General features: G+C 43.1%; 1 protein-coding gene across 1 annotated transcript in view; it reads right to left on the minus strand.

The window, feature by feature from the left end:
- Positions 1-649: 649 nt before the first annotated feature.
- The window catches only part of LOC103778899 (ephrin type-A receptor 5-like), a gene marked incomplete at both ends in the record, with an annotated part of 96,406 nt that continues 73,830 nt past the window's right edge, over positions 650-23,225 (minus strand). The window contains 2 exons of the mRNA XM_008946513.1: positions 650-985; positions 6,674-6,829. Of these exons, the coding sequence (XP_008944761.1) occupies positions 650-985; positions 6,674-6,829 (492 nt within the window). The remainder of the gene's footprint in view (positions 986-6,673; positions 6,830-23,225) is intronic.

Consider the following 23,225-nt stretch of genomic DNA (forward strand, 5'->3'; position numbering starts at 1 on the left):
TTTCAACTGCTGGGCAAAGGAAAGGCAGACAGATCCAAGCCCTGGACAAAGGAACAAACCAATCTACATGATCGCTGCCTGTACAGTGCAAATCCAAGAAGAACACAGTGTGTAATGACACCTCAGCCCTACCTTTTTGGAGAAGCAGTGACAACATATCATATCTCACCAGCCAGAGTCAAGATGCTTTAGCACCGCAGTACAGAAGAGGGATTAAATTTCCTGAAGTCACACAAAGCAATTTTCTGAGGGTAACTGTTAGAAAGTTAGGACGTTTTAACCACTGGCATTTGGAATTGAAATAAACTCTTAGAATTTTCCTTTTCTCAACAGGAGAGCTAACCATTTGCTTTCTGGTTTAGTGGGTGGATACACCAAAATGCAGAGAGGTGGAAGGATCTCTAAGTAACGCAGCGTACAAGGAAAAAGCCACAAATCCTAAAAGTATGTCCTGCTGGGAGGAAACATGCTGAAGACTACAGTAATTATAACCTATGAGACACAACCACCCCCACACACATAACTGAAGAGGCCACAGTCCAGCCCTCCACGCTGGGGACTTCCACCCATTTCAAAGGGAGGTCTGCACTGGGTCTGACTGGCTCAGGCTCCCCCCCCAGACGTTTCCCCAGGTTGAAGATCCACTTACCTGCCTGGTTTGTGGTTACATTTACAGACACAAACTGCCGGGCTCCGGGGTTCTGGTCGGACACTCCATTCACTGCCTCAATTTCAAAGGTATAGTTTGTATGAGCAAGCAGATCCACCATCATGACAGAGGTGTTTTTCAGGCCGGTTTGCTGGGGGAGGTACCTGACATGACCGCCACACGCCTCACACAGACCTGAGTGTGAGCTGCACTTCTTGCATGCAATATAATAAGACACATCTTTCCTTCCACCAGTATCAGCAGGGGGAATCCATTCCAGAAAGACACTAGTCTCGTTAACATTTGAGATGGCACTCCGAGGAGCAGAGGGGGGTCCTGGTTTGTAAAGTGAGAAAAACACATGGTAAAAACAGTATTATCAGTCATCTTGCTCTCTACTACTCACGTGCCAGAAAGTACATGGGGATCATTTGCAGCAGCACCAGAAGAACTGGGAAAATAAGGATTTGTTTTGAGCACTCCCACCTCACCTCAAGGGGTCTGTGTTGGAATGCAGCCACTTGCACTGGAGGACAAGACATGGGGCTGGCTCAAACCCAACAGGAGGAACACTCCAGCGCAGGGCACTAGCTCTGGTGCTCTCCTTGCTCTTCCTGTGAAGGGAGCTGCAAATCTTTGCTCTGCCCAAGTCACTGCTGGCTTCAGCAGAGGCCAGATTCCCCCTCCTTGCCCCACTGCCCCTGTATTACTGGCCCTAGGTCCTAAAAAAAGCCATGCTCTGGGTTACTCATGCTGCTTAGGTACTCAACTCAGATGCCAAATCTTTCCTTTGTGTGCACCCACCCCTCCTCATCAGCTATTTGGCAACAGTGAAACCTAAGCTTGGGCGTCCAAATCGCACCTAAGTGAGATGCTCAATGTAGACCAAAGCAGATGGTGATCTACACGGGCCACTGGAAAAACGGCCGTATCAGGCGACTCAAGAGCAGCCCCCTTAGTCCCTGCCAAGCTCCAGCACGGTTGGTTAGCTGCCTTGTGCTTGCTTATTTTGCCAAGCCTCCCCGCTCAGGATGCCAGCGTGGCGCTGGCAAGGCCATCCAAAGAGGGACAGCTGCTGCAGAGGCACCAGAGCTCCTGCAAAAGGCAAGCTGTTTCTCTTCATCCTGCTGGGAAAGGCCACGCCCAGGCAAGCAAAGCCCACCTGGAGACACCTTAAAGAGTGGTTTATTTGCAGAAGGTGCTGCAAGCTTTTTGTTAACAGGCTTGTGTTGGAAGATGAAGGGCAAACTGCAGATACACCCTAAAGAGCATGTGAAAGGACAAGCAAGAATCTCATGCAAGAGATCCACACATTACATACTCAGGGAATGCTGATGAACAAGGAAAAATCAGAAAATTTATCAGAGCAAGCCAGGATGGATTTTAGTCATGGCATCACCAGAAGCTATACAGCAAAGACCGGGATTTTTCCAAGGGAGGTAGAGGAAGGAAGGCAACACACTCTCCTTTGGTCTGAATGAAGCTGTCAAAACCCACGAGCAGGCAGTTCCTTGAAAAGAGCCCAACAAGTAGCTTCACCAGCTAGAAATCCATACAAATCTAACAGCCTGTCTTAGGCTGTCATCTTCTCGTTTTGTTGTGATAATTAAACTCGATTAGTTATTTAAAATAGGCACTGCTGCAAAAATTAAATTACCTTATAAACCACAAGCATTTTCTCCCATTTCCCTTTCCTATTCCCCTATTTAAGTCTATAAAATTGGTAACACTGATAAAACACTGTGATGATTTTGACTCAAGCTGTTCTGAATCAGTGAGAAACTCTCTGCCAGAGGAAATAAATAGGCCTGATATATCTTTTTTCTTCGGGGGAAAAACAGTTGAAGACAAAAGCCAAGTTAGTTTATGAAATGGCAGATCAGCTTTGTTTTGTCCTGTGATCATTTCAGTTCACTATGAACTGGGAGCAAGCCACTTGGAATCTGCACCTCAGCACACACCACCATTTAGCAAATGACACCAAGGCACAGCCCAAGTCCGGACTTGTCTTCTGCACTGTCATACCCATCCTCATATAATGGAAACTATGAAATCCATCACTGGAGCTGTGTGGAGTTATATATATTGCACTCAGAGATGTTTTCTACTGGTTAAATTACCCTATTTTTTCTTCCACTGCCCTTTTATTGCTACCTAGGAAAAAAAAATAAAGAACTCAGGCATAAGAATCACTTACTGGACAATGTGAATGGAGGATAATTTATTACGTTTTTAAAGTCACCAGAGGTTTTGACTTGCTTTGTACAGAAGAGTCAGCTGCTCTTCTTGAAGGCTTAAAAACATCAACTTTAGTGGAAGTGCTTTGAAGCTAGTGGGACTTTATAACCTATAAAATTAGCATTCTCATAAGGCCTCAGAGAAAGGTCTTTACTAGTTTACAGATATCTAACAAGACCTACTTGAAGAATCCCGATGCTGCACTTGGGTAAAACTTTGATAAATCACAGCTTGGAGAACAAAAAGGTGTTTTACCTTTGGAAGAAGGTGGCCCTAGGTCTGCTAAGAAGGTCTGGTTTAACTTCCAACCTCCTTTTTTCAAGGACAAATATATTAGTTTACTAATTTTTTAAAAAAATATATGTACTTTAATTTGCTACTTCATGCCCTAAGCAGTTAAGAGTCACTCTTTCTGCACCACAATTTACTGAGCAGAGGCAAATACTTTCTGAAGACAAACATATTGACATTTTCTTGAAGGAGAGGAAGCCTGTTGTTTACTGATGCACATATTTTAGAAATATATCCTGAGAGAGAAATTAGCCTTGAGCTACAAATATACACATGTACATACTCAAAGTTAACTGTAACTTTTTTGTGAATAAAGTATTACACTGAATACTACAAAAATCCTCAGTTTGCCCCATGTATCATACTATTAAAAATATTTGCCCAATATGTTCTGAAGAGCAATTGGGCTACTTATCAGAGATGGGAGGGAAAAAAAAAAAAGGTGTAACTGTGTTTTCAATTTAAAGAGATGTGGTGCAAGGATGTGAAGTTAGAAGAAGTAAGAAGAAATAAAGTGTCATTATTTCCTGGAAGATATATAATAATATTAACAGAATTCTTAAATGCCCACGAGGATCACACATTTTTCTTTTGTCTGAGGGCAATAGTTATTTCAGACTGCGTCACAGCACTATTCATTTCAAAATCACCAATCACTACCTCTAAAACACGCTTAAGGAACTGGAAAAATTAAATATTTTTTTTTATACATGTGCACACTGTACTTAACTGAGCAACTGACAGTGGTGTACCAGTTAGGGTTTTTTAGTGAGGGTGGGGAGACTTACATAGCTTGGGACTGAAAAACATTCACTTTAAATTAAGAAAATGTGATTTTACAGCTATACTGACTGGCAAGGAGACTTTCCAGGTGCAGACCTGAAAACAGACATTGATATATCCCCTAAAATTAACTAGATTTCAAGTTGTGGGAACCCTATGAATATCATTAACTTCTGCAGTAATAAATAATAAAAACATAGAAAAACTTGCAATGTTTTCCTACCAGTCATGACTCAAGTCTGTCTCATTTGTATTTCAGTTCACAATGAGATGTTCCCTTTGAGATGTAATGGGATTGGTTTAAAACATTAATGTTGCTACTTAGTCTTTACTGTCTCTGCCAAAATTTACTACCCCTGCAGCTGAGCTGGGACAGTACACGAGCTCTCCTCATCACCTTCAGCACAAACAGTAGCTGGATTAGGAAAAGATCCCAAGAAAGGAGGGCAAATGAGGGTGACTGAAGCACACAAAGAAGGCTCAGATGATCCACGCCGCTTTTGGTGTAGTAAGTGTGAAGGCCAGCTGAGATGTTGGCAACATCATCAACTGTTGCAGGATTCCATCCAGTTTGCAGTGTGACAGTAGCTGAGCAGTGCCTTGGTCAGCATTATAGCTCTCATCTGCTCCAGAAGCACTCGGTACCTGGCCAACCCATATCCTAGTACAGTTTCAGGCATCATGTCTGTGCTTTAATCTAGATTGTGGTAAACTTTCAAAACAGACAAACAAACAAAAAAAAAAAACCTGAAACAAAACCACCCAAATATTAAAATCCCCAAACAAACTTTTTTTTTTTTTTTTTTAAAAAAGGCATGTAAACCTCAAACATAAAAAAGAAAATCCCATGGTATTTGCAGAATCAGAAATTACAACCTTTACCTACAGAATTCAAGCTGCACCAGAAACCTGTGGAAGACAGGCACTCCAATTTAATTTCTTTTTAGCATGAGCTGGTCACCAAAGTTGCTCATGCCTCTCTGAAAACCTTGCCCCACACTCAGGTCAAAGGCATGCACAAACCTCTTCCTAGGAGATGGCAGCTCCTTCCCTGAGCTAACTCAGCAGCAGGAAAGACTGGATGTGTAGCCCTCCATCCTGGGAAGGGACAGAGAGCAATGCCACTGATCATGGGCAGGAGGCACTGTGGACACCAGCAGCCTGGCATAACTGTATTAGCCCTTGCTGTGGTTCTGCCTGCACAGAAAAGCTGATTTTCTGTGTGTTTCCAGAGCTCAGCGTATTCCTTTCCCTTCCCATTTCCCAACACCATGCTGAACCTCATCCTCTCTTATTTATTTACGTTTTTTACATCGGGCCAAAGGGCAAAATGGACATCAGGAAGCCCCGGGCTGGAAGTTTTTAACACTGTAACCCACCCTAGCTACCACTCCAAGAGACACTGGCGTATCTATTGAATAAACTGAGAACTGCTTGCGTGACTCACCCCACCAGACCACTTTGATATGACAGGGCCAGCTACTGGCACATCCCCTAAGGCTGTCTTCTCCTGCCCTGCAGCACGCCTTCCAACAACTACATGCTTCATGCTCCTTCGGCTGGTGAAAACAAATGCAGAGTTCAAGGGCCCCAATTACACTCTGAGTGCTTCCCGCAGCCAAGAAGAGACCTGTCAAGGGCAATTCCTTTGCATCTCTCCAACAGGAACAGACTTTTTCTTTCTCTTTTTGAAGGGCAAACTTGGGAAGCTAGGAAGGACACCTGTATTCACTGAGATGAAGGCAAAAAAGCCACAACCACACTGGCAAGTTGCAAGGAAACAGCATGATGGTCACCTCTGCACCATTGCCAGTGGCTCTGTGAGTGCACGGACTCAACCTATTTTTTCTCCATCGCTTAAGAACCTTAAAAGCTCTACCTGCTCCTGCTCCAGCAGCTCAGCTCCTCTTTGGTCCTTTTCAACCACTTTTGCAATGCAAAAATCACATTCAGAGCACGACAGACCCAGCCCAGCAAAAACATGTGGTCCATTCTACGCTTGGCAGGACAAGCTGGAGGCATGCAAATTATGGCCCTAAGTATCTGAAACAAACTGAACAAGAAACTTTAAAGGTACAGCTGACAGGATAGCTCAACAGATGTCAGGAAAAGGCAAAATCAGTGATTCCAATTCCACCAACTCCACCTTGGACTCCCAATCCCCCAATTTGCTTGTTATACTACCCTCTCCCTGCACCAAGGGGATAAGCTCTACATTTTTGCTGCAAGCTTGGAGAAGCATAGTTTTAAGGCTACCCTGAAGAATGCCTACCTCCAGGCAGGCTGGAAAGGTAGAGCTCTCTCCCTGCTTGCTTACCAAAACCAAGCTAGGAAATGATACTAAGCAGGAGCACATGGACTCCATGCATGCCTCCTGCCAACAAGTGCCACCCATAGCACCCACACCACGTGCATGCCCTACGCAGGTACTCCTGCATGCACCAATGTGGACAGCATGAGATGGAGCATCTGTGCACTATAAAAATGCTTCCTGGGTTTAGTGCCAGCTTTTAAAGCCTTTTGCTTCTAAAAGTCTCTTCTTGTGTAACTGGGGGTACAGTGGACAAAGCCAGTGCCATGTCAAGTGTGTCAAGACTAGTTCAGACTCCAGCCCAGAGCCTGTAAAAGCACATTAATTAGGATCATATTGTTTAGTCACAGTACAGGAATAGCTCAAAAGGATTAAAAACAACCCTATAAGCACATGCTTACTTGTACAGGCCATTGTAGGTGGGTCTGACTCCTTCCTAAAATAGTGTTCTTCACACAGGCAAGATGTGGATGCTTCATCAAGCGTGTAGCTGTGAGGGGGACATTTGCTGCAGGATGGACTGTGGGGTGAAGCTTTGAAGAACCCAGGTCTGCATACTGTGAAAAGAAGAACCACAGGCTAAGGTCTCCCATCATAAAATTAGTCTCTTCACATTTCCTTTTTAAAAAAGCAGCATATCTTCAGCTAGAAAACAAACACTCGCAAGCTATTTTGTTTGCATATTTTAAAATATTCTATGCCACTAACAGACAGTGCATATTTAAATATCTGCATGAAAAGAGAATGAGATACCATTGATTTTTACTTTTTTTTCCCCTAGCATCTCCCTTGCTAGGTATTTATTTTCATTGTTGAATGCATTAGAGGTAACATCTTTTGGGCTCTGCTTTAGAAAACATTATTGCATTTGGGTTGTTTTCTTTCTTCATTCAGTCTTAGAAAAACAGGTAAAATACATCTCATGGTTTTCACTTAAGATGTTCTACATCCAGAAATCAATGTCTCAGCAAACAAATAGCAACACAGTGGTGGAGGGAATCTCGAGATCGACAGCTTTAGACAGTGTGATAAGGCTACTTCCCCAGGGTCTCCTCCCCTGCAAACCTGTGATGAAATTTAAAGTGCTCCACATAAGACAAGACTGCTCTGGGTACAGCCTGAACCAGGCATGCTCGCCACACAGGGCATTCCTTCCAGCCTCCATATGCATGACAAGGCACGAAGGCTTGATACAAAAACCAGTTTTGTTTCTGGAAATGTAATATATGGCTAAGGATAGCTTGGGATTTATGTTTTTTTTTTAATAATTTGAAATAAATAGAGTAATATCCAGTTCCCAGCCTGCTGAAACAAGTGCTCTTTCACCTAAGCAAAGCACTCTGCAATTTACCTGCCTGCACACACTCAGCCAGGAGCAGGGACAGCCACCCCACCCACCCCAGCTTCAGGAAAAAAACAACTGGCCCAGTAATCGTACTGTTATACACAGAATTACAAACCCACTGTTTGCAAAAGGAGGAAAACGTGATTTGCCATTTGCCTCAAAAAGCAGAGACATGTTAAAGCAGCTCCAAAGTACTGCTGTTTTTTTTTTTTTTTTCCTTCAGATATGCTCTAAAATAATTCTGCCCAGTATAATTTCAACAATGCACAGGTATGCTGTGAGACTTACTGAAGTTAACTGGAAATCCCTGAGCCTTTCCATCTGCATTCAAACTTCCCCAGTTGTAATTAGCTTGTGAAGAAAATTAGCCCACAGCAAAAGCACTAATATTTTCCCATCAGGAATGTCCCAGACAATTACAGCATGATGTTCGTGTGCTAAAATTCACTCAGTGATGACAGAATTCATCTTCACCATAGACAGAACATAGGTTTTCACTAATGATGCCTTTTCCTCTGATGGACCAGCTAGGACAACTGCCTCTAAACTTGGCTCTGCTTCCTGCAGTAGCACAGAAATGCTCTTGACACTGTCCCTGTTGCACCACTAGCTTCTTCACTGAAAGTGAGACATTTGCATATCAACTCCTTAACTCCTAAAGCCAACCAGTCTTTTCAATGAAGAGCACTCATGGATTGAAAGAGGTGTGATCGAAGGCCATCCAACAGGCCTCACCAGGCCCTGCCTTCAGGCCTGCCAGACCACAAAGCTGTCACAACAATCTCCATGCAACCCTGAAGCAGTTCCCAAGCCCACCATAGACTGCCAGCTCTCCATCATGCATCTGCAGCCCCTCTATCCTATCCTACTGTGGCAGATGCTTATCACCAGCATCTTTGCTGACCTCCTCAAACTGGGCACCCTCCCACACCTTCCCCCAGCCCCCTTTTCTTCCTGGAAGACAGGCACAGAACAACTCATAGAACTGGAGGGATTTACAGGTTTTGAAAATCCAGTTTCCAAAATCGCTCATCATCCAACTAGTTCTCCATACCCAGGCTGTGAGCTCTGCATGATGTAGTTCATCTGCTTTGTGTCTATCCACCAGGACTGGTGAAGTGACCTAGGACTGGGTTTATTCTTGATGCCTGTTAGTAGACTTGACACAAGCTGCCCTCATGCTTTATGGCACATTCCTCAGTTTCTAGCACAGATTCAGTTCTTTTATTTGCTTCATAGCCACCTTCAAATGCTGCCCTACCTACAGCAAGGACTCGTTATACAATCTCTGGAAAGTCTTCTGGGAGAGCAGACCACCAAACAGCTCCTCTCTAGCCTACAATTTGTATTTCAAAGCCAAATCAAACTCCCTTGCACATAGACAATAGAGATGGGAAAATGAGAGCACAAAAATGTGCAACATAACAAGGGCAGCCCACGTCTAGTGTGTACTTGATGTAATTAGCCTTCAAAGAAGGACTTGAATTTATCTCATTATGTCCCATCAAGACAGACAGAAAATCATTACAGCACAAGAGTTTACTGTGCTTCTATTTTTTGCACAGCAGCAAATGCAAAATAAGTCAGTTTTCCTTGACAGATTTTCAACGAGGTGCAGCTTGTTAATGATGGTATGATATGTAGCTCAGCTCAAAGGGAATGTTTGGTTTTCATGAAAAAGTACAGAGCCAACAGATGTACAAGAGCCAATAACTCGTGTTTTAATGAGGGATGTGAAATAAAACTGAACTGGACCAATTTTTGTATCATCTGCAGGCTCCCATGGGTCAGGCAAGTCCCTTCTCTACCCAAGAGGTATAAAGAGGAGCATTCAAGAGCATTAAATTACACTGAAGATTTCAGCATGAGTCCTCGTAACAAACAGCCATCAGAGCAGCATGCTGTCATATCCAAGTGAAATACTCCTGTGGTTGGTTAGAGAGGAAGAATTCAGGATCTACAGAGCCATAGCATCGCTTATGTTGGAAAAGACCTTAAAGATCACTGAGTCCAACTGTGAATGCAGCACAGCCCAATCCACCACTAAACCATGTCAGTCAGCATCACACCTGTACATCTTTTAAATAACTCCAGGGATGGTGACTCCATCACTTCCCCAGGCAGCCTATTGCAGGGTTTAACAACCGTTTCTGTGAAGAAATTCTCTCTCATGTCCATTCTAAACCTCCCCTGGTACAATATGAGGTCACCTCCCCTTAAAAAAGGGAGGACAGGAAACAAAAATCAATGTAAGAATTACCCCAAGGCAAAGTCCACACCCCTGCAGCAGGTGCTTTGGGGAGGTCAGAGGGGGATTTGCAGGGTTCCCTCAGCACAGCCTTCCAGCCTCTTGTGACCAGCAGCTTGAGGACCACTCCTGATGGAAATCACGCTTGCACTACCATGCTCAGGAACCGAAGCAGATGTAGCTCTACAGGTGTTTCAGGCATACCTAGTACCTCCTATAACATTTGTCCCTGTACCTATGTTTCCTGTGTACATGACAAAGGAGAGGACAGTTGGTGAAGTGGTTCAAGTAATAACCTTCAACTAAACAGGGATGCTGTGATGAAATGGATGCTGGTGGATGAAAGCTGACCCAGGAACATCTTACGCTTCCACACTGCAGAGCAGGTATCACTGCAGCCGGATGGGCACAGCCTTGGCCGAGTGCAAAAGCCAGAAGCAGGGGCTGGGATGGGACTGTGTTGATTTTCTGCCACTGGTGGCAATATCTCAGATATTTCAGAGATTTGATTCAGAGGAGAAAAGGGCTACAAACAGCTTATCTTGCATATACCTTGAGTATACCTTAAGTTTCGGTCTTTATCTTACCATTCCTCTTCTGACAGTCAGCCTTACCATTTGTTCATGAAGTATACATGACTTTATTTAAAATTACATGGGTGTCCAGGGCTTAGTTTCTAATTAAATCTTATTTTAGTCTTATTATATTTTTATCTCAGTATTTCTAATTCAACAGCTCTTGAAAGGATACGTAAAACTAGCACAGCATGTAATGGTACTATCTCTCTTTTCAAGGGGTGGGAAGAGGAGAAATAAGATGAGTGTAAGACTCCCCATAATCTGCTGTAAGCCAGCTGAAAAGAAATGAAATAAAGTTTTAAGCTGTTGATGAGATCTGCTTCTTTCTTCCTAATATTAAAACTGATAACTCCTTAACTGATTAACAGCCACTGATGTGTGAAAATAGCCTTTAAAATTGGTTGCTAGAAAAAAAGAAAAGACAGTATTTTTAGACACAGCAATATTCCATAAACAAACTGCTGGTGTTAGGTACAAGTGGGATGTGTGTCTGTTAATAGCACATCCATTATTAACAAATTAATTTCACTCTTTTTATGTTTAGTAGCAAACACAAAATGTTGTGAGCATGAGGCATTTGTATCTGTGCAGCCTCTTGCATGTGCACTTCAGGAGGGGCCAGGGAGAGATGGCTGCAAGGAAGGACAGCAGAAAGAGCCTCTTGGGACAGCAGTGGTGTGAGTGGATCCCTCAAACCAGCAGCAACTGGATTAGAAACTGGCTTCGTACCACAAGAGCCACGCTGATAGAAACTGGCTTTTTGAAAGTGGGTGAATGGAGAAGGAATCACTGGTCCTCTTACAATGAAAACTGTCCTCTTTAAATGACACGGTGAACTTTATGTGCTAGATCAATACTAAAGACAGTGAGCATCAGGGGACTGGGGTAGTGGGAGCAGACAGAACAAGGTAATAACATCAAACAGCTGGGACTACTTGACAGATTATTTTCTGGAAGCCTTAACACCAAGTGATTTGCAGCTGCATCTTTGTAACCAACCCTGAGCTTCAGCTGAAGGCTGCATCCAGCAGGCAGGGCTCCTCTCCTCTCCAAGTTGCCCCACACCTTCCATGAACACTGACCCCAGGCAACTAGTGCTGGAAGGAAGGACAGCCTCCAAGGCTCTCCATATGAACGTGCGTGTACATGGCCATGTTGGTAAAACCGACCAATTAATAGCACTGGGAATTCTAGTTTAGTCCCTGGAGAGAGAAAAGCTAGAAACCATGACCCTGTAAGCCTTGAAACCCCAGGAGATAGGGAGAAGGTCCAACCTATTACTCCCTTTGCACTCTCATGATGCTGGAAGGATAAGCTCACAGTACTTAAGAGCTTAGGATCAGCAAAGTAACCTTTCATATATTTCAGAAAATAAAGCTCAAACAGGAATTACAGTGTCTCCCTTGCAGAGCACCAAATTAGTCTCCACAGTAATCAGAAGCCACAAGTATAACTCGTAAGGAAGGCAGTACCACTAATCCGTAAGTAAAGCTAATGAACAAAATCTGACTAAAATTAATGAGGATAAGAATACCTAGTCTAGATGTAGCACAGGTTATCTGGCTGAAACCAAACTTTCCTCCCCACACTGCAAACCCCCTTTGCTTCTCCTTTCTACCCTTTAGTCCTGTTTGCCTTTTCAGCCTGCAAACATTTTAGGGCAGGGACACACATTTCAAATTACCACGGCTTTTAGAAGCAACCACAGCGTAAAACTCTCTGCCCCATGGACAGATCTGTAATCCACACTGAGCTGGCTCTCAGCTGAAACACAATCAGGAAGGGGTGGGGGCAGGGGGTTGTTCAGTGGAAAGAAGAGCAGCTCTGTAGCTCATCAACTCTGCCTTCATTTGTACATTGCCCCAGCACAAGGAATATGCCTCGAGAGTCGAAGGACTTGAGCAAAACCAAGCTAGAAATAAACCAGCCCCCTCTCTCCTCTCCAGAGCTGCCATGCCTTGGAGCATTTGCACCGAGAAGAGGGGGCCGCTGCCTCTTAGATGCGCCCAAAAATCTAAAGAAGGGGTTACTGAGGTACAGTCTTTACAACGTGGAATCAATTAAACTGCTGAGCAGCTCCAAGCCTCAGCTTGTATTCCTGACATGCCGTTTTACTTACTAGAAAAAAAAACAAACCCCCAACCAAAAACCAAAAAACACAGCAGACTGTCTTCATGTCTCTCAACCAATATAAACAGATGATCTCCACGCTCTTCTAAAAGGTATTTTCAAGAACTACAGCAACTCACCACCGAGCATCCTCCTGCAGAATTTACAAGTAGGCTCCCAAGAGCTAATCCTGCCCTCCCTAACAGCTCTCCTTGAACTGCAGGCCGATACTGAAATTGCTGCCAAAGCCATAAAGCTATAGAAAAATGTGTAAAATGCCCGGATTATATCTCCTTTAGGGCTGGCCTATCTGCAAGAGCTCTGTGTAGCTTCCTGCAACATGCCTCAGGGATTTGCAGGGAATTAAATAAATACCCACTAATAAAACAGTGTAACTTGAAGCTGCCGGTTTGCTTGAATCCAGTGGACTTGCCAGTGTGTTTGGGCAACTCCAGCACCAAACATTGCAGCCCAAGACCTGCTAAAGGTCCTTTTAAATGGGTTCCTGGAGCTTGCAGGGTAAGCGGGGCATCTGAAGGCTTTGCACCTTGAAAAAAATAGACTCGCCTCTTACCTTGGATAAAAGCCAATTCATCCATCCCAAGTGGGAAATACTCTTAAGCTTTTTTTGTTCTAAGAAAACATCGTGTCTTTTGATGCTCTTGCCTCCAATCCCACACTAACTCAGGCTGAATTACCTCTGCTCCCCATTGAAATTTGCTCTAGCTCTGAACACTCAAATAACCTTGAAAACTAGAATATAAATAAATTAGTACTTTCGGTTCTTCCCTTTGAAATACCACTTTTTTTACCACATGACTCACTAAACTGTCACACAGCGATTTACGACATGACTGTAGTGGCTCGAAAACTAAGAATTAACTGCCACTAACGACATTAATGTGTTTCCTCTAAATGGTATAAAAATTCATCACGTGGCATCACTCTGAAACATTCATCAAATTCCCAAGTCAGCTACATTTGCAAGCCATAAAAATACCTAGAACACAATGCATTTGAAAATGCTCGTGATTACAATAAAACCTTAGTGGGCTATATTTCTGCACATCCCAACTTTGCTCTGAAAATTTTGAAGCAATCAACGAGGCAAAATCTGAATCAAGTCTAAACTCTCAGCAGCATGACAGAGGACCAAGGAGAGAGATTTATCCTGGTGTGTATGCAAACCAGCGCTATCATTGGGGTTTGATTTTGCAGAAGGAAAGCAAGCTACGGAAAATAAATGCTTTTAGGAAAAACAGAAGATTTTTCAAAAGCCCTCAGCACTGCCTAAGTGTGCTCTCACCAGCCGTGTCAACAGCAGGGCTAGCTTTAGTCTTCTGGTTTGGTTTTTTTTGGGTTTTTTTTTGGTTTTTTTGTTTGTTTGTTTGTTTGTTTGTTTTTGTTTTTGTTTTGTTTGTTTGTTTGTTTTGTTTGTTTGTTTTTGTTTGGTTGGTTTTTTTTACCCCCACATGTCCCATTGAAAAAAATCCTAGGAAAACTGGTATATTTCTAGAGAAAGCACTGCTAAGAATGAAGTGTAATTTTGTACCCAATCCAAAATTTCTGCAACCAGCAGCTACATGCTCTGGCAAGTGTGTACAAAGGCTCCTTCACCTCTCAGCCCAGGTGGCACCTGCACTCCTCCTCGCTCTCTGGTTACAAGGGACAGATCCAGGTTGGTCTTGCTAAGCCCTATCTGGCTTAGAATAAAAACAAAAGGCAGTCCATACCCTGTTGCTACAGCTTCTCTGCCTGTTATAGCTATAAAATATCTATGTCCGTAAATCTCTACATGTACAAAAATCTTTGTATCTTTACCTTGTTGTCCAAGGTGTGGGACAAGGATGCACTTAAATTATGCTTAAATTAGTGTCTTTTTTTTTTAATGAAGACAAAGTGAAATCATTTTACTCCCTTAAACAGAGAAAGCAATGATTTACAATGCTGCATCTAAGGAAAACACAATTTAAGACACAGAAGGAACAGACATTTGTTTCTTCAGGCTCGTAAACATAACTTGAGATGCCTAGTTCCATGCGTAATCCAAGAGGCACACGAGCCTGTTTTGGGGGCTTCTGCACACAAAGACAGCACCCTGGGTTATCCTTTGTTACGTGAACAGTAACTTTAACATTCAAGCTGCATTGCACGCTAAGCGAGGGGTGGATTGATGGACAAGCCACGGAACTCCCTTGAGTTCAACAGCGGCACTCGCTGAATAGCAATAACAAGCAACATCCCCAATGGCAACAGGGCGACAGGATCAAACTCGAAAATGATGCAGCCCAAACCCTTCTATGTCCGTCCGTGTACACCTATTACGGACAGTTATGCAAAGATCAGTCAGCAAAATCTCCTGGAAAACAGGGGTCTTCAAAGCCGCATGTTTGCTGGCGCAACACGACAATAATAGGGTTTTAGTCTTCTGGCTTAGTCTGCTGTAGGGATCTGGAGCCCAGCCAGCAAAGAAGGAAAGATTCTTTCTAATTATGCTGTGGTTTGGACAATTGCAACCCATTGTGGTTAAGAAATACGACATTTGGGAGGATTTATTTTAATGATTTATGTCATGTGTGTTTACCAACATTTCAAGGTTTTAGCCTGAACTAATACACTGTACATATGCAAGCAGTCAAGAGCAGTAAAAACATTTAAACTGTTTCCCTCTGGGTTGGCTCTATCTTGCACAACTTCATTTGTGTGGGCAAGATTTCTAGGTGGTATAAAATCAGCCTTTCCTGTGCTATTTTGGTCTAGAATAGGCAGCATCCCATCAACCTACAGTGATGCTAACACCTACACGGAAGGATCTTTTCAAACACGGCCTCAAATGTTTAAGGACTTGTTTGCTTCTAGGTTTATGATCATCTGTCTCAGGAGGTAAATTTGGTAGGACTGGCTGCAGACAATTTATTTTAAAATTATTCTTCTGTAATTTATGGCTGAACATATGTCACTCCAGACACCTCTATTCAAATTCCATCAGAGGGCGATGGAGATGGATTTTTTACAGTCCTTCTGACAGAAAAAAAGATAGGAAGGATTTATCCAGAGTTGTCTGGACCAAGTATGCTAAATGGGTTTATGCACATAGAAGTAACTCCATGAAAGTGAGGTTTTCTTTGCAAAACTTAAGATACAGGCAATGCCAGCCAATTCTGCAGTGGGCAGGTGGCTTAGAGGCACAGAAGAAAACGTGGACTTGTCTCTTGGGGAACATCTTCTTTCAGTCATGCCTCTTTCTGTACGGTTGCAGAAAGCACACTAGTCTGAGTTACAAATGCAGGTGGGAGTTAAGGATGCAGGTTTCACCAAGCTAAATTCTGCCCTGATAGGCATAACTATGAGATGCTTTTGTTTTGGTTAGAAGACAACAAATCAAAAGGCGTAAGCAAGGAGGATGTGGCAAGTATTAATACATTCAGAAATGCAACAAGGAAAACTGAGCGAGCTTCACACATACAACAAGGTGCAGGAACATCCATCATGGGACAGCAATATGCCCTTGTGGCCAAGAAGGCCAGTGGTATCCTGAGGTACACGAAGAAGAGTGTAACCAGCAGGACGAAGGAGGTTCTCCTCCCCCTCTACTCTGCTCTGGTGAGACCACATCTGGAGTTCTGTGTCCAGTTCTGGGCTCCCCAGTTCAAAGGGAGACTGGAGTGTGTCCAGTGGAGGGTTATGAAGATGATTAAGGAACTGGAACATCTCTCTTATGAGGAGAGGCTGAGAGACCTGGGGCTGTTCAGCCTGGAGAAGACTGAGAGGGGATCTTACTAATATTTATAAATATCTGAAGGATGGGGGTCAAGAGGATGGAGTCAGTCTCTTTTCAGTGGTGCCCAGTGATAGGACAAGGGGCAACGGGCACAAACTGAAACACAAGAAGTTCCTCCTCAGCATCAGGAAAAACTTCTTTGCTGTGAGGGTGATGAAGCACTGGAACAGGCTGCCCAGAGACACTGTGGAGTCTCCTCTGAAAATTTTTAAAACCCATCTGGACTCATTCCTGTGCAACCTGCCGTAGGTGAACCTACCTTGGCAGGAGGCAGGGGGATGGTCTAGATGATATCCAAAGGTCCCTTAGAAGCCTTACCATTCTGTGATTCTGTGATCAAGCAGTTATCCCATCACACGCAGATACAACGCCTCATAATTTCAATTTAATTAACCAGACATGAAAATACTGACATTATTTGTTAAGTTGACTAAACTATTCTTTTGGGTCAGATGAACACTGCCACACTTCACAGTTCATCTGCCTTGTCAAGTAATTCCACTCTAGAGCTCAACAAAAGGCAACCAAAGGCATTGCTAGCTCCTCCCATGTTGGCTTGACAATATTGGGAACTTTTCTTTGAGCTCCAGTCGTGCAGCCCTGCAACAATAAGAGAATTTCAGTATGATCTCTCCCCCATTTCTGCAGGAAAACTTGCTGCATACAAACAAACATGCTCAAACCCAAGGTAAATTGATACAACTTGACACTGTAAACCTCCTGATTTTGAAGCCAATCTCAATAATAACACCACACACAAACACCTATATCTTGAGACAACATTTTCTTTCTCAGACTATAAACAGTACTTTACTGAGACAAAAGTATCTTAGTCTTGGGAAGCAGATGTCCTACAGCAACCCTGTTCACTGTTTCTTCTCTTGGGCTTTGTTCTCGCCCAAAAAATTGCTATTTGACATATCCAACTGCTCCAGAAACTCGGTTGTGAAGCAAAAAAGTAAAGCAAAGCAAACAGTGCCTTCCTTCTTCCTGCCTGAAGCTTCACCACAACCTCCTTCCCATCAAATTCAATTCCCCATACCATAAAGCACTAGTCTGAAGCACACTTTGCAGCAGTGATGCTGGCCATTCTCAAAGGCTTTTTATTCAAGTTTTTGGGCTGCCAAAGCTTGATTTATGGAGACTTAATACTCAAACTATTATAAGGCGATGCTGTTGCTCACACACATGTAGCTTACCTGGCTCTCTCCACTTACATCCAAAAAAATAAGTTTTTCTTACAGAAGCCTGTTTGCCCTGGAAACCCAGCACTGTATTTGTAACTTCATCTTTTCCACGCCCTTGCATCATATCAACATGAACATCTTCCTAAGGCAATTTGGGAAAAAAACAAAACAAAACAACACACTTCTGCTTTACAGAAACCATTCACATTTGACTTGTGTTGGAAGACAACAAAAGGGGAGAAAGGATAGTAGCTGCTGTGAGTACAAGAGCATTGTGCCCTAGGCTTGATGTACTTATGCCTTTCAAGAAAAGACCACAACCTGTTCATCTTAAGTCTCATACCCCAACAGTTTGCCATCCAACAGCTCCTCTTCCAAAGCCCTTCCAAAACCTTGTCAAGTATTGTGCCATCTATCCTTTGATACCCAGCAGGCAAAGGGGGCAAGGGAGGATGTTGCTTGTCCTCTCAGCAGCCCTGAAAGGTAGAGACCGCAGGAGAATCTGAAGAATCAGTCTTGTAATGGAAAAGAAAAAAAAAAAATAGAGAGAAAAGAGATTTCTAATCTTTTTGAGAAGAAAGCCCAAAAATGCAAACAACAACAGCTCAACCAGCAGAAGGCAAATGTAAAAATCCCAGTATTTATTCTTTTACCTGAAGTGGCACACTTTGCACTGAAAGACCAAATGGGAGTTTCCTGACTCAAGTAGGGTCTGCTTATTATTTTCCCCCTGCCATCTCTTGGCCTCCCCAATACACAGCATTCATTCCATCTGGATACACTTCTGGATGTTGGTTCTTTTCGGATGCACTAGAGAATAGCTAGGAACTTCTGAGGCTCTGACACTTAGCACAAATGCCATTGGAATTTATTTTTTTGAAAGTTGTGCAAGAGGCAAACATGTAAAGTTCACTATTCTGCACAGAAATTCCCTCATCCAGCCAAATTCAAAAAGAAATAGTTGTAATTAAATGTGTTGCTATGTTATTTATGTAGATGCATTCAGAAAGCTGCTATAAAATGTTCCCCTTAATACAAAGGGAATTTATTGCACTTTTATTGTATACTTTCTTCTCCCTGCTCAAATATATGTTGCTTACTGCTTCTCCCCTTCCATCCCCCCCAATGTTACTTAGCACATCATTTTCCAGCCACTGCTTCTGCTACTTTTGTCTTGAAAGAACAAGGGATGTAATCCAAACCCAAATGTTTCTTGATTATTTGTGAACAAGGCTGCTGAATGATTACTGCACAGATAATTCCAGTATTTCCCTTACAATCGAGGACCTCTCCTCGTCTCTGCATTTTGTGCTTACAGCTGCTGGGTAAATGATATGCACCGAAGCTGCCCAAGGCTTCAAACTGCATATTAATTCTGCCAGGAACTCCAGACACTCTGAAGAATTGCTAATTTAACAACAGACTGTGAAATTATTTTTTCTTTTCTTATTAATTGCTGTGCTTTCTGAAAGCGACTTCACTGCCTTGACTGTCTTTCCGTGTGAAGAACAGGGGGCATTTCATCCTGGCAGGAAATAATTGAAAGCTTTCTCCCCAGCAGCCCCTATATTCATAACCAAATATAAATATGTGAAACAAGCACTAATAAAAATAGGTTAACTGGCTGCAGGTGTCCCTCTGTCAATTCATCCAGGTGATATTAGCAAAATCTGACAGGGAAGTACAGTGATGTATTTCACTTGTGCCTTGACATTTTGATTCTGTTTGTTAGGGTGTATGTGCAGGGATCTGGCTTTTTCTCCAAGACCTCTATAGCTGTCAGTCTGTTCAAACAGGATTTGACAAGATGTCCATTTAGCAGCACAGGAGGGTAAAGGGGGAAAAAAAAAAAAAAAAAAAGGCAAGCAGGAGAGACCAGGTATCTGGGTAGAGCTGCACTGCAGTGTAAAAATGGATGCTCTTCACATACTGAGCAACTTGGAAAAAAAGAGCAGCTTGACATGCAGGATCCAAGGCAGTTTGCATCCTTTAATCAATAGTTTCTTCAGGAAAGGTGGCCAAGGATAATATAAATAGAAGGCCGAGGAGAAAAAAGACAAAAAGCCAGCATTGGAGAAGGCATTAGGATCACTGCACACTCATCCACAGGAAGATTTCTGGCAGGTCTTATTTCTTTTTTAGAAGGAGAGAGAGGAAAAAAAAAAAAAGAAAGCTCTCCTTTGCTCCTCAGAAATTAGATTTAAGAAGAAATCCAAATAGGGAGTTTTGCTTTCCAGGGCTGCCCTTTTTCAGCTTGAGGAAAGAAGCAGACTGTTATGAAGCTGTCTCTTCTTGGGATAATGTAAAAACATGCTCTGCTTATGAAGACCCAAATTTAGAAGCCTTCAGCTTGTCTCTCCCTGTAGAGAACTTTGGACCAGAAGCACAAGGACGGGTTACAATGAAATACAGCAAGAATTAGCTACAAATATGAAGCAACAGACAACAAATACAGCATTGTCATGGTTTAAGGCCAGCCAGCAATTAAGCAGAACAATAAAATACTTAACGGGGGTTTCTTCTTGTACTTAGCGGTGTTTCAACCAGACCTTACCTTCCAGCACATGCCAAAGTCACCACAGGGGCTCCGCACAGCATCATCCACACTGATGAAGGGCTTGCCTTCACTTCCGCTGGGATGCAGGACACCTGCTCAGGGCACTTCTACACCAGGCTGTGGAGAGGCATCTTCCTCCTGCCCTCTCCTTTCAAGGGCCATGCAGCCTAACACGCTGTTTTCATGGTCCAAAACACAAGAGCGAACACAACTCTCCTCCTGCACCCAGCCACCCTCCCAGCTCACAGAGGACTACCCAGGAGCTGCTCAAACACACCGACGGACAAGAGAGCCAGCCACCCCACTGCTATGGGAAGGTACCCACCACCACCACATATGCAGAACAAGCAACCTACAGCTCAATCGGGGAGTGCTACCAAACCACAAGCCTGAGAGCTGGACCAGACAGCACCAAAGCCACCAAACCTGGTCCCAGCCACTGGGCAGGTCTGCAAATGTTCTGCCATCCCAAAAAAGGGAAGGCTGGGAAAAAGTCTGTGTTAAAAAATATCCAAGACAGACATCCCCAATCATTTATGCACCTTCACAGCAACTCTGAACATCACCTCTGGCATAAGTCAAAGAAAGGAGACCTTGGCCAAGCAGAGCGAGTTGTGCCCTCCTTCCTTTGTGGCTCCACCAAAGTAGAAAATATGCATTACTGAAGCCATAGAGTGCTTACAATTATGGCCTCAAACCCAGTAATCTCCACTGATGTAGGTAAATTGCTGACCTCTCTATCACTGTTATTCATGATGCAAAAAAAACCTTGGGTTTTCTCTGCAGCTTAATAAAACCTGTGGGGAATTGGAACAAGGCTTTCATTCCTTATAGCTAGCCTTTAATGTTGAAGTCTGGATTTCCTGGAGGGGAGCTGAATAGTTTAGAATAATTAGTGATTTACATATAGAGTTGTCAACAAAGATACATGGTATTAAGTTATCAAGATGAAGGGTTCCACCTTCTTCTCAGTTGCTACTTTCAATTTTATTTTATTTTAAAATTCTGTATTTTAATTCTACTCACATTCTGCTATCACTAGTAAAGTGGCCTGAAGCAGACAGCAAGAAGAGAGCACTAAATCGAAGGCTTAAATCACTTCTTCCTCAGTTCCCTGGCAGATTTAAAGAGCAACCTGGCACTAACGCTTTCAAATAATATACTGTTGGACCTGACACAGCAGAGAAACTCTCCTTTAAGTCACACAATAGTCCAGGTGACCACACAATTACAATTAACCTAATGCCCGCTGTGCCTAATGACAAATGATCATGTGAATGATAGGCTCAGGAAAGGACCCAGGTATCAAAAAAATAACCCAAACAAATTACTTCTGATTCTTACATATTTAAAAGGCCATTTTCAGTCAGGAAAAAGCCAAGGGATGCTAATTTTAGTTTTGCATCCAAAAGAAATTAATAACCCTTGCTAATCCACAGGCAGGCATGAGCACATGCTGTCAGTCTTCCAGCATCATGAGGGATACATGGAAGTCTCCTATTGCCACAGTGGTGTAATTGGAGAAGCACTAATAACCCATACCACTATAAATCTCAGCCCAGACCAGAGAACATGAATTTTGTCCATGCTGGATAAAAATACATAGCAGAATCTCAAAATAGCATGCAGTATTTTTTGGCACACTTTCTGGGCCCCATGAGGTTCCCATTACAAGGTTACTAACTGAGGAGGTATCCTATGTTGTCCCATTGGGTTTTGTGCTTCTTCTGCTTTATGTCCCTCATCTCTTACTCAGCTCATGAGCTCCCTTTGCCCTCCTCTCTCTGCTCACACATCTTCAGGATTAAGCACAGCTATTTTCCAGCCTGCTCCCTTTGCAGAACAGAAGAGCACAAAGATGCAAGGGCCAAGAGCACCTGTTTCCTCCCCTGTACCCAGCTTTAATGGGGGAAGAGTTTATTTGCCCCAAATATTCTCCTAGTCAGGAGTTACTGCCCCTCCAGATCTGCCAGCAGACCAGTTGGAGTGATCTCTCCCTCACCTGCTTCAGTGAAGCAAGCTCATTAGTTTAAATAATTTGTTACAGCTTTTGCTACTTTACTCCAATTAGTGTGTAGACTGCAAGAGGCAGAAATATCCAGATGAGGAGCAGCAGGGCATACGTGTATGTGTTTATACACATATATGTGCTTAGGAAAATTCTAACCCAGACTCTTCTTAAATCTGGCATTTTCTAGCATAGATACATCTCCCAAGAATGAGAGAAGCAATACTGGTATGTCCACCCAGATGTCACCACTTGCACCTGGAAGCTGCAAATTACTTGCAGGCACTGCCAAGATCTCTTCTGAAGCAAAGCAAACTTCTACCTCCTTACTTGCACCAGAGCCAAAGAACACAGCATCCCCAGACATACATGGCCCATACCCCCAGCCAAGATCCATGGGCAGTGAGCATCAACGTTCTGACAGGCCCCTCCTGTAGAGCGTGTTATGGCAAGAATTTACCTTGTATGCTGAGCTATTTTAGAGTAGCTAATCACAGACAGAACACAATTAGGAGATAAGCCTTCTAATGCAGAACACCATGTATATCGGTTTCCACATACATTTATACACCTGTTTCAGCATGCCTTTTCATACAAAAGAAATAAATACAAACATACTGTATTCTGGCAATTTAGTCTGGTGCCTGATTAGGGAAACATTGCTTCACGAATTCTAAGCCATGACATTTCCACTAATCTTCCCATTTCAACAGCAGGAAAAGGAATGGCTTTCCTATCTCGGTGCTTATCATTTTCAGGCTGAGTATATTATCTGCCGGTCTCTGGATTTACCCGATAGCTCTTAGAAACCCAAAATAAACCGCCACGGTCTCTGCAACTTATGCGTGACTTGCTCAGAAAGCTGTATGTCATTCTGAGGATGAGCAAATGTAGAAACTAGCTCTCATCTTTTTTAAAGTATGTCAAATAAATAAATAACCAGATTGCTATCTGTTACTTCCCTTCAATGAGATTGCTGCTTAAAAGGTTATAAACGATGACGTTTTTGCTTTTGCAGGCAGCTATGCATTCAACTTCTTGTATCGCCTTGTGGGGATCAAATACAGTCTGTTTGTTGTCAAATTTCTTAAGCTTGCTCTTCTGCAAAGCCTCCCATTGTAAGAGCTACCACTTCCCTAC

Source organism: Merops nubicus, unplaced genomic scaffold, assembly GCF_000691845.1.
Source record: "Merops nubicus isolate BGI_N331 unplaced genomic scaffold, ASM69184v1 scaffold17008, whole genome shotgun sequence".
In the NCBI taxonomy this organism is placed as follows: Eukaryota; Metazoa; Chordata; class Aves; order Coraciiformes; family Meropidae; genus Merops; species Merops nubicus.